The following is a 12,866-nucleotide window of genomic DNA, read 5'->3' on the forward strand; positions in this document are numbered from 1 at the left end:
AGGAGTGCAAAATGCATTCATCAAACACAGACAAATCACTGATGCAGCCTTAATAGCCAATGAGATGTTGGATGCCAGATTGAAGAGTGGAATTCCAGGCATACTATGTAAGTTGGATATAGAGAAGGCCTTTGACAAAGTCAGCTGGTCTTATCTACTATCAATGCTTAGAAAAATGGGGTTTGGGCACAGATGGATTAAGTGGATAAAATACTGCATAACAACGGTCAAATTCTCAGTTCTTATTAACAGAAGCCAGGTCGGCTTTTTCTCTCCACAAAAAGGGTTAAGACAAGGAGATCCCTTATCTCCCTTCCTCTTCATTCTAGCCATGGAAGGACTCAGTCAGATGCTAGATAAAGCAAAGCAGCTACAATGGATAGAAGGGTTCAGTGTTGGAAATTCTTCAAAAGCCTACATATCAATATGTTAAAGTATGTAATATACCCCGTCGATGAAGTCCCTGATTTGGAAGCTTTGGCTGATATATTATGCTGTGATACTGGTACCTTTCCAACTACTTACTTGGGCCTCCCCTTGGCTAGATACAAATCAGCCGATGTGTGGAATGGAGTCATTGAAAAGGTAGAAAAAAGACTGGCAACATGGTAGCTACAATACATCTCAATGGGTGGCAGATTGACCTTGATAAATAGTGTCTTGGACAGCATTTCGTCCTATTGCATGTCACTCTTTCCTATGCCTAGTAAGGTCCTAAAACAACTAGACAAAGTTAGAAGAACCTTTCTATGGAAAGGTAACTCTGAAGATCATAAGTTCCACCTTGTCAAATGGTCCAGGGTAATACAACCAAGATCCCAGGGTGGACTCGGAATCAGAGACCTAGCAAAGCACAACAAGAGCATGCTAATGAAAAGGCTAGGGAGATTTGGAGATGAAAGCTCTAGCTTATGGAAGGAGGTGGTTGCTGCCAAACATGGACAACAGTCCCACTGGTGCACTAAACACAACATAGCACCTCATGGAGTAGGCCCTTGGAAGCACATCAGCATCCTGTGGGAGGAATTCTCCCAGAACATATCATTCAAGACTGGAAATGGTTACATGTCAAGTTCTGGAAGGATAAATGGTTAGACACAAGCACCCTGAAAGACAGCTATCCATCCCTATATCAAATAGCCAATGCTCCAGACTCAACAATAGTTCAAAACAGATTAGAAGGTTCCTGGGACCTCCTATTTAGAAGGAACATGCAGGATTGGGAACTAGAAAGTCTTCTGGAACTGTATGGAAGACTTGGGAACTTCTTCATGAATGAACAAGCATCAGACAGACTCAGGTGGGGTAACTCTGAATCAGGCTCTTACACTGTGAAGGCAGGCTACAAACACCTCTGTGAGCAGAATGAAATCATTGATTTCTGGCCCTGGAAACTGATTTGGAAAACAAAAGTGCCCACAAAAGTCATCTGCTACTCATGGACAACTCTAAAGGGAGCTTGTCTCACACAAGATAACCTCTGTAGAAGGAGTTTCCAACTAGCTAATAGATGCTACATGTGCCAACAAAACTCAGAGTCTATTAACCACCTTCTTCTTCACTGCCCAGTAGCCACTTCCATGTGGTCTATGTTTTTTTCCATTATGGGAATAAGCTGGACCCTACCTCAGGGCATTAAGGAAGCAGTTGAAGGGTGGAACAAGTGGAAAGTTGACAAAGCCATCAGAAAAATCTGAAAGATGATCCCTCCTTGCATCTTTTTGGTTCTTTGGACAGAGAGGAATCACAGATGTTTTGATGGAGTTTCAACTCCTTCCCATTTTTTGAAAGCTAAAGGTCTAGTGTACCTTTTTAGTTGGAGCAACCTAACCCCTGTAAATAATGTTGCCTCCTATTTAGATTTTATCAGTTCACTTACTTTGACTTAGGCCATACTTTTATTCTTTTGATTTTTTGTTAGCTCTTTGACGGGAAACACATTGTAATGGAGCTAACAATGGCCTATTTTGTATCTCTGCATCTTCTGGATGCCATCAATGAAACATCTCACTTCATCAAAAAAAAAAACAATTATTACCACGTCTCAATTCCAAACAAGCTTTGCTTAAATTAGTAAAATATATATGATTTTGAACATTTTCAACATTATTGGCATGCGTCTCTGATCTAGATTGCAACTGCAGCGGACTGGAGTTATTCTCATGCAATTTTGAATCAAGAGCGCTTCAATTGGTAGAGACTAAGAAATTGAATGTGAGCTGGTATGTCTATACTCATGAGAGTAGATTGGTGCTCCTTGCCTCGGGAATGCAGTGCAAGAGCTTTACAGGATATCAGGTTTATTTATAGTCTTTCGTGCCTTTTCTGTTTAGATCTCTAGATTGTTGGGATGAAAATACCTTACATCACTTCTGCAGAAGCATGATTGTTGACGATACATGATAAATAAAATGAAGCAACAGTTAAAAAGGCTCTTGATAGTAAACATAAACAGAGTTTTTTTTGTTGCTTTGGTTGGTTTAATATTCTCTAGATCCAAATTATAGTGGGGTTGAATAGTTTACCATCCTAGTCTTTAAGGTTTCTCATGATTGGTGGTTTCAAGCTTAAGCTTCAGAGCTGAAGTATATGAAGCTTCACTGGTAGGAAAGCACTATCTGTTCTCCAAGGAAGAAATATCCATGTCTTCACCTTTCAGGATCATTACTGGTTATTCAGATTTTATGATAAGCCCGCTTGTCGCTGAATTCTTTTTTAGAAGTGAGATCTTTTCATTTACTCGGCATATCATTTGTCCTATTATGCCTTGTATGATTAAAATAGATGAAATCCTTTGTGTTCAGAATTCGTGAGATGTGTGATTCATCATGAAAATCCTTTTGATTTTGATAGTTTAACATTAGTTTTGATTCTGTTTTATAGATTTCATCAGTGGGAATAGTCCGACTGCCAAGGTTTGACATGGCAATGGCAAAATCTGACGCAAATAATAAGCCTGTCCTTGCCACAGAAGACATTCATATCGTCACAGTGTAAGAGCTTTTCCTGTTTTCTTTCCTTAAGAGAGATCTTTCAACTAATCTTCTTCATTAAGTAGATTTTTCACCTAAATTAAGATATGTTTCCCTGTTAATTCGCAGTTATGGTAGGATCTACTGCCTGCAACTTGATAGAATAGCAATGCAGCTCCATTGTTACAGATTTTATCGGGATGCTGTGATACAACAGGTAAGCTATTACCAACACCAAGATATACGTATATTTACGCAATGACGTCATAGCATTCTTGACCCTTGAGATTTAGAACTTACATTGAAGTAGTAGTGGCTATAAAGATAGATTAAGAGAAAACTAGTGCTCTATGATTATGGTATCTGATTGTTCTAATACTTATAAAAAAAGGTACTGATGATTCTAATTATCTAAGAGACAGTGTTGTAGCTTCTCAAAATAACAGAAAGGTCTAAATTTGAATATTGTTAGAGATAGCTATGTAATTGTCCCACATTGGAATAGGAGTAGTATCCCCTTTGTATAGAGTAGCTATAAATAGCACCTCTTGTATTGCATCACACACAATATATATCATATTTTCTCTCGTGTCTTCTCACATGGTATCAGAGCTATCGTGAGAGATTTATCGATGTGCATAAATTCCAGCGATTCCGGGAAGTAAAATCAGTCACCGGAACCCTTTTTTCCGGCGACTTTCAAAGTTGTTTTGTGTCTGCTTTGTCTCGGTCAGTGTTGTGCACAAAATCCAACACTACCACAAGAGTAGTCACTGTCCGGCGACTAAATCCCAGTGAAAATCTCCGGCGGTACTGTAGCTGTCCAAAGAAAATTTTGCGGCGAAGTTCCAACGTTGCGTGGGTCACCTTCCGGCCATTTTTTTGGCGACGACTCTTCAGGACAGATTGTTTCCCTTGCAATTCCGAGCCTACCTATCCAGGTTACACCAAATTCCGACAACTTTTTTATTTTTCCGGCGTGAATAGTGATTTCAAAAAAAAAAGGTGGACATCCGGCCATTTTTTGAAAAAGTTCCTTCAGAACAGTTGGGTCTTCTGGTAATTCCGATCCTACTCCTACTGTTTTTATTTCATTCCGACCACTTTGAATATTTTCCGGCTGCAACAGTAACTTTCCAACTGCTACAGTAGTTTCCTATTCTGGTTCAGTGTTCCTTACTCTATTTTCAGTGGATTACAGTTGATTATTTCTCTTATTTGGTAATAATTTACAAGATGTCTTTGGGAATTGATGTTTTTGGGTCTAAAAGCATGAGTTCTGGAAACTCTAATGTTATGATTACCTCGGAACCTTTAATGGGAGGTTCAAACTACTTAGCTTGGGCTTCATCTGTCGAGTTGTGGTGTAAAGGTCAAGGTGTGCAAGATCATCTGATTAAACAGTCTAGCGAAGGAGATGAAAAGGCGATAGCGCTTTGGGCAAAAATTGATGCTCAATTATGTAGCATCTTGTGGCGTTCTATTGATTCTAAGTTGATGCCTTTGTTTCGGCCATTCCAGACATGTTATTTGGTTTGGGCAAAGGCTCGTACGTTATACACTAATGATATATCTCGCTTCTATGATGTGATATCACGGATGACAAACTTAAAGAAGCAAGAATTAGATATGTCTACTTACTTGGGTCAGGTACAGGCAGTCACGGAGGAATTTGAGACATTGATGCCAGTTTCTGCTAGTGTGTCAAAACAACAAGAGCAGCGACAGAAAATGTTTCTAGTTCTTACACTCGCTGGACTTCCTCATGATCTTGATTCAGTACGAGACCAGATTTTGGCGAGTCCGACTGTCCCTACAGTTGATGAATTATTCTCTCGATTACTTCGCCTTGCTGCAGCACCAAGTCACCCAGTGATTTCATCACAGATACTTGATTCCTCTGTTCTTGCATCCCAGACAGTGGATGTTCGGGCATCTCAAGCTATAGAGAATAGACGAGGAGGCGGTCGTTTTGGGAGATCTAGACCCAAGTGTTCTTATTGTCACAAACTTGGACACACTCGCGAAATGTGTTATTCCTTAAATGGCCGTCCATCCAAAAATGCCTACGTTGCTCAGAGCGAGACTACAAGTAACCAGGGCTTTTCTGTATCTAAAGAAGAATATAATGAGCTCCTTCAGTATCGAGCAAGTAAGCAAACATCTCCACAAGTAGCCTCAGTTGCCCAGACTGATACTCCTATTGCTGGTAATTCTTTTGCTTGTGTTTCCCAGTCTAGTACTCTTGGACCATGGGTCATGGACTCAGGCGCTTCTGATCATATCTCTGGTAATAAATCACTTTTGTCGAATATATTATATACACAGTCTCTTCCTACTGTTACTTTAGCCAATGGATGTCAAACTAAGGCACAAGGAGTTGGACAAGCCAACCCATTGTCTTCTATCACCCTAGATTCCGTTCTTTATGTTCCTGGTTGTCCTTTTAGTCTTGCATCTGTTAGTCGTTTGACTCGTGCCCTCAATTGTGGTATATATTTTATTGATGATTCTTTTATTATGCAGGACCGCAGTACGGGACGGACAATTGGTACAGGTCGTGAATCAGAAGGTCTTTATTACCTTAACTCGCTCAGTCCTTCCACAACATGTCTAGTTACAGATCCTCCAGATCTAATCCACAGACGTTTAGGACATCCGAGTTTATCCAAACTTCAAAAGATGGTGCCTAGTTTATCCAGTTTGTCTAGATTAGATTGTGAGTCGTGTCAGCTTGGGAAACATACCCGAGCTTCCTTTACGCGTAGTGTTGAGAGTCATGCAGAGTCTGTTTTCTCCTTGGTTCATTCTGATATATGGGGTCCTAGTAGAGTCAGTTCAACCTTGGGATTTCGTTATTTTGTTAGCTTTATTGATGATTACTCAAGATGTACTTGGCTTTTCTTAATGAAAGATCGTTCTGAGTTATTCTCTATATTCCAGAGTTTTTGTGCTGAAATCAAAAACCAATTTGGTGTCTCTATCCGCATTTTTCGCAGTGATAATGCCTTAGAATATGTATCTTCTCAGTTTCAGCAGTTTATGTCTTCTCATGGAATTATTCATCAGACATCTTGTCCTTATACCCCTCAGCAAAATGGGGTTGCAGAAAGAAAGAATAGGCACCTTATTGAGACTGCTCGCACACTTCTAATTGAGTCTCGTGTTCCGCTGCGTTTTTGGGGCGATGCAGTTCTCACAGCTTGTTATTTGATTAATAGGATGCCTTCATCTCCCATCAAGGGTCAGATTCCACATTCAATATTGTTTCCCCAGTCAGCCTTATACCCTCTTCCACCTCGGGTTTTTGGGAGCACATGTTTTGTTCATAACTTAGCCCCGGGGAAAGGTAAGTTAGCTCCTCGTGCTCTCAAGTGTGTCTTCCTTGGTTATTCTCGTGTTCAGAAGGGATATCGTTGTTATTCACCTGATCTTCATAGGTACCTTATGTCAGCTGATGTCACATTTTTCGAGTCTAAACCTTTCTTCACAACTAATGTCACTTCTGCTGACCACCATGACATATCTGAGGTTTTACCTATACCGATTTTTGAGGAATTTAGTAATCCTCCTCCACCTTCAACCACAGAGGTTTCACCAATACCAACTTTTGAGGAGTCCAGTGTTATCCCTCCTAGTTCCCCAGCCACAGGAACACCACTCTTGACTTATCATCGTCGTTCGCGCCCTACATCAGGCCCATCTGGTTCTCGTCCTGCACCTGACACGGCTCCTACTGCGGATCCTGCTCCTAGTACACCGATTGCACTTCGAAAAGGTATACGGACCACACTAAACCCTAATCCTCATTATGTTGGTTTGAGTTATCATCGTCTGTCATCTCCCCATTATGCTTTTATATCTTCATTGTCCTCAGTTTCCATCCCTAAGTCTACAGGTGAAGCATTGTCTCATCCAGGATGGCGACATGCTATGAGTGACGAGATGTCTGCTTTACATACAAGTGGTACATGGGAGCTTGTTCCTCTTCCTTCAGGTAAATCTACCATTGGTTGTCGTTGGGTTTATGCAGTCAAAGTTGGTCCCGATGGCCAGATTGATCGACTTAAGGCACGTCTTGTTGCCAAAGGATACACTCAAATATTTGGGCTAGATTACAGTGATACCTTCTCTCCAGTGGCTAAAGTGGCATCAGTTCGCCTTTTTCTATCCATGGCTGCAGTTCGTCATTGGCCCCTCTATCAGTTGGACATTAAGAATGCCTTTCTTCATGGTGATCTTGAGGATGAGGTTTATATGGAGCAACCACCTGGTTTTATTGCTCAGGGGGAGTCTCGTGGCCTTGTATGTCGCTTGCGTCGGTCACTTTATGGTCTAAAGCAGTCTCCTCGAGCCTGGTTTGGTAAGTTCAGCACGGTTATCCAGGAGTTTGGCATGACTCGTAGTGAAGCTGATCACTCTGTGTTTTATTGCCACTCTGCTTCAAGTCTATGTATTTATCTGGTAGTCTATGTTGATGATATTGTTATTACGGGCAATGATCAGGATGGTATTACTAATCTGAAGCAGCATCTCTTCCAGCACTTTCAAACTAAGGATCTATGCAGATTGAAGTACTTTCTAGGTATTGAGGTTGCTTAATCTAGCTCAGGTATTGTTATTTCTCAAAGGAAATATGTGTTAGACATTCTTGAGGAAACAGGGATGACAGGTTGCAGACCTGTTGACACGCCGATGGATCCGAATTCTAAACTTCTGCCTGGACAGGGGAGCCGCTTAGCGATCCTGCAAGCTATAGGCGGCTGGTTGGTAAATTAAATTATCTCACAGTGACTAGGCCCGACATTTCTTATCCCGTGAGTGTTGTAAGTCAGTTTATGAATTCTCCCTGTGATAGTCATTGGGATGCAGTTGTCCGCATTATCCGGTATATAAAATCGGCTCCAGGTAAAGGATTACTGTTTGAGGATCGAGGTCATGAGCAGATCGTTGGGTACTCGGATGCTGATTGGGCAGGATCACCTTCTGATAGACGTTCTACGTCTGGATATTGTGTTTTAGTAGGAGGAAATTTGGTGTCCTGGAAAAGTAAGAAACAGAATGTAGTTGCTCGGTCTAGTGCAGAAGCAGAATACCGAGCAATGGCTATGGCAACATGTGAACTAGTCTGGACCAAACAATTGCTCAAGGAGTTGAAATTTGGTGAAATCAGTTAGATGGAACTTGTGTGCGATAATCAAGCTGCACTTCATATTGCATCAAATCTGGTGTTTCATGAGAGAACTAAACACATTGAGATTGATTGTCACTTCGTCAGAGAAAAGATACTCTCAGGAGATATTACTACGAAGTTTGTGAGATCGAATGATCAACTTGCAGATATTTTCACCAAGTCCCTCACTAGTCCTCGCATTGATTATATATGTAACAAGCTCGGTACATATGATTTATATGCTCCGGCTTGAGGGGAGTGTTAGAGATAGCTATGTAATTGTCCCACATTGGAATAGGAGTAGTATCCCCTTTGTATAGAGTAACTATAAATAGCACCTCTTGTATTGCATCACACACAATATATATCAATATATATCATATTTTCTCTCGTGCCTTCTCACAAATATGCTTCTTATAACATATGGATAAATAAGCTTATACACCGATCATTTGCTGGAAGCTATTTCCAATGAACTATCATATCTATTCTAAAAAGTTATATGGTAGTGAATATTGGGTTGCTAAAGTCCAATATATCCGCAAGATAAGTATTGCAGAGATGTGGATGCTAAGATGGATGGGCGGTCATACAAGATTAGATAAAATTAAAAATGATCAAATTCACCAAAGGTGCAAGTAGCATGCATTAAGGATAAAATAAGAGAAGGTCGCTTGAGATGGTTTGGTCATGTCTTGCGTCGCATTACAGAAGCACTGGTCCGTATGTGTGAAACTATGGTGAGTGAAGGTGTTAAAAATGGACGAGATAGACGTAAAATCACATGGAAGGAAGTTGTCTCGGAAGACCTACAAATCCTTGGAATCAATGCAGATTTAGCTAAAGATAGGGTACAATGGAAAAAAAAAATCCGTATATGTTATAATTACTAGATAGGAATAGGCTTTAAATTTGTTAAAGAACTTTTACTGTTCTTAAAAATATATATATATATATTCACAACTATTATTTTATTTTGGCATGACGATGATATGAGTTGAGCTTAAAGAAAGAAGTGAGGATTCATATCGGCGACTCCAACTTTGTTTGGGACTGAGGAGTAGTTGTAATTGTTGCTATGTCAAGAGGATTAATTTTTTTCCTTCAATAATGTTAGCTGATAAACTGCGTAAGGGAGTTTGAACCAACTAGCTATAAGTATAAGTTAGTTAGAAGTCAAAACTTTTGGCCTAAATGTCAAAGGTCTTCAACACGGGTTGATGGACAAAAAAGTCAAATTAGGACAGGAGCGGATTTAGCCCAAAATAAAGGTGCACGTGAACCCATGCTTTCACCGTCAAACTAGGTCTTTTATGTATATATTTCCTCAAATTTATCTAATATTATTTATTGGCACCCATGCTCCAAAAAGGTTGAATGGTGCACTTTGTTGAAGGTTAAGTTATTTACCCAAAGGAATAGGGATGGATTCCAACTTAGTACTTTTTTTCTCTCTTTTCTTTAGTGGTGCACCCATGTTTTAAAAATCTTAGACCCGCCTCTTTATTAGGAGACCCTAGTTGCTCAAATGAGGCTGATTTTAGTTGGCATTTTCTAGATTAGAAGGCAATAGTTTCCGTTGATTGTGAATAGGTCACCCAAAACTATTGTTATCCCATAGTTAGAGAAATCAAGAAGTCAAGTAGGAATATTATATCATTATCAATGCGACTGGGTGTCCCTTAATGAGAGAAGGAATCCTTAAAAGTCTCAAGGGCTCTAAGAAAAACTGCTCTCGCGTATTCTCAAGCCTTTTACTTCCTTCAACAGCTTATTTGTGATGAAGTTATGATTGTCCCAATATAAAAGGGGAATACAAAAAGTAGAAAATCTCACACAAAAATGTGGTTTTCTTCAAAGACTATCTATAGTCAGAATTGCTCCAAAATTCACAAAATATATCACCAAATGGACTAAGTTATTGTGAATTTGTGATTATTGTGTCTTTCCTTCCAGATAGTCCTCATGAGTCGGTAGGGGCCTACTTCCTGTGCTCTATTCCTCCTAAGAGTCCTGCTTGAGCAAATCTTTTACTGTGGTTGACATTGACATTCGATTTCGAACAAGTTTCATACTATGCTTCATAACTATTGTGGTACCTGATAGTGAAGCAACATATAGTTTAATTTTATCCTGATAGCTAGCTCTTGAATTTTTTTTAGAAAAACAAGCCTCATGAAAGACCAGCTTAATTTTATCCTGATAGCTAGCTCTTGAATTTTTTTTAAAAAACAAGCCTCATGAAAGACCAGCTTATGTGAACTCTTTTTCCTCTTTCTCAAGTTAGCAGTTGTTACATGCTGGTAGCTATATAAAAGAACATACTTCTTTTAGGTGCTCTTAGAGTCACTCCGAACAATGGGGAATGTCTTGGTCTTCCTCACCAGCAGCTTAGGATAGAAAAGACTGCAGCGTCAATAGCTCTTTGCTATATCCCCTTCCATGTCTGCATGTCCGGATCCATGAATGATCATTTTTTCCTTAAAATGATTTGAGGAGATTTGAACTCTTCTATTTGCTAATCTTCCGAGTTTTCTCTAGGTCTTAGATTCCATAGCATCTATCATCTCTCACATTTTAGTTTCTTGGAAGTACAAGGATGGTTGCCCCCTCCCTCCCCCCCCCCCCCAAAAAAAAATTCCTTAACTCCCACCTTGATAATAGCTCTTTTGTTTGGGTCATTCATCCCTGTTGTTAAAGGTGCGCTTAAGCCCTGAAGCGAGCGAAAAACATGTTGAGCGCTTTGCCTCACTTAGCTGGCGTTTCGGTGTCGTAATCTACGCTCTAAGGAATACTTTTTCTTACCAATGAGTGTAATCCTAAAGAGGTTACACTAAACAATTTATATTTGTTATTCTTGCTTTATAATTATTAATCTTGGACTACACATATGTATTTGTATTTTTTCTCCATTTGCGCCTTTTTTCACTAAAGCCCACGCTTTATTTGCGCTTTGCGCTTAAAGCCCCAATGGACCTTAGAGCTTTTTTGCGCTTTTCACCTCTTTGATAACACTGCTATCCCCCTCACGTTTCATGTAATGATTTTAATATTCATTAACTACTGCTTTTCCTTTCCCATCCTTAATTCCTCCCTCCTTCTTTCCCCTCCTTTTGTCCCTAAACCTTTTCGTATACACCATAATGTTCCCCCCTCCCGTCATGTCTTCTAGTCAACTCCCACTCTGTTGCTATCCTCGCTTTCCCTCTCCTATTCCCCACTACCTCCTTTGGGTCATATTCAATGTCAAGTAGAAGTTGTATGGCCCTATCCCCCTTGCCATCAAAAGTAAACAACAACAACAACAACAAGCCCAATATTTTCCCACAAGTGGGGTCTGAGGGTGAGATGTACGCAGTCTTACCCCTATCCTAGAAGGACAGAGAGGCTGTTTCCGATAGACCTTCAAAAGTAACACCCAAAAATTCCCCAAAGTTGAGGTATTTGTTCCCTCGCCAATCCGGACAATCTCCTTCCACCTTTGAAGATTGCTAAGAGTGGATATTCTCCTCCACTTCCACATTTTCTCCTCTAAGATTACCCATGTACTCAACTACTTGATCCTTTACCACACCACTTCCAACGCTCACCTCCACCCAATTGAAAATTCTCCCTCACTGCCCAAGACCACGTAGGCCTCTCTACCCCTTCGGGGGTAGGGGTAAGGTCTGCGTACACTCTACCCTCCCTAGACCCCACTTGTGGGATTTTACTGGGTTGTTGTTGTTGTTGTTGGTAATTTACCAGTTTTACGCGAGGGAGGCAGAGTGTGGCTACAAAAACCATTCAGTGAAAAAGAAGTGAAAGAGTTTGCAAAGGTACGTGATGGTGATAACCATTAGTGACTCGGCAATATCCTTGGGAGGCCGGTTTTGCGAAATTAGAGGCCAACGGAGAAGGATCTTTAAATTTTAGAGTCTGCCCACAGCTGTCCTCCTCCTTTCTCCCCCAGTTAAACTGATTTGCGTTGGTTTCTGCATGCTCCATGCTTTAATTGACTCTCATGGAGACCTCCCATCCTTAATCTCCCCCTCCTTCTTTCCCCTTGATCCATCCTTAACCTCCCTTCTTTCCCCTGCGTTTGATATCGGTTCGATTTTGGTCCTTTAAACCATTTGGTTTTTGGGTATTGAGGCAGTTTTGGACTTAGTGAACTGATTCATCCTACTCAACCAAACCGGTTCCCTTATCCGAGGGTACTGTAGTCCTTTTTGAAATTGACTCCATTACCAATTTAACTCTCCAACACCTCCTCTTTTGTGAATGCCTTTTGCAAAAACTGAAAAAGAATTTTAGTTTTTCAAAACAAATGCCACCTAAATTGAACTTGCTGGAAATTTTAATCCAAAGGAAATTGCTGGAATTTTTTTTTTCCAGAAAGTAGCCAAAAAATTTTGCACAATGGCCTGAATCGACCCTCGAGCTGCAGTATGGAAAAGACTGGAATGGCTAGAAAGTGAACGATTTGCATGGAAAGTCTACATTGGCGGAATAGGGTTCCAACCACCAGGAAGTTTAAAATTAAGTTGGAGTTGGAAGAGGAGTCCACCACCAAGAATCCAACAAAGTGGACTTGAAACTAATCGAGGCAGACTACACTCATTGCATAATGACAAAGTCTAGGAGGTTCTGGCGGTGCATGATGACACATGGAGGGTTTGGTAGCATTCTTGCGGGGTGTGGAGGGTTTGACTGAAGCCCTAATCTAACATCTCTCATGC

General features: G+C 40.5%; 1 protein-coding gene across 17 annotated transcripts in view; it reads left to right on the forward strand.

Annotated features, from left to right (window-relative positions):
* LOC107832737 (uncharacterized) overlaps positions 1–12,866 on the forward strand; it is a 33,753-nt gene that overhangs the window by 5,461 nt on the left and 15,426 nt on the right. For all 17 annotated transcript variants that reach the window (XM_075254659.1, XM_075254649.1, XM_075254646.1 and 14 more), the window contains 3 exons: positions 2,145–2,298; positions 2,884–2,993; positions 3,102–3,189. In XM_075254659.1, the coding sequence (XP_075110760.1) occupies positions 2,145–2,298; positions 2,884–2,993; positions 3,102–3,189 (352 nt within the window). The remainder of the gene's footprint in view (positions 1–2,144; positions 2,299–2,883; positions 2,994–3,101; positions 3,190–12,866) is intronic.

This window comes from Nicotiana tabacum, chromosome 6, assembly GCF_000715075.1.
Source record: "Nicotiana tabacum cultivar K326 chromosome 6, ASM71507v2, whole genome shotgun sequence".
NCBI classification, from domain to species: domain Eukaryota; kingdom Viridiplantae; phylum Streptophyta; class Magnoliopsida; order Solanales; family Solanaceae; genus Nicotiana; species Nicotiana tabacum.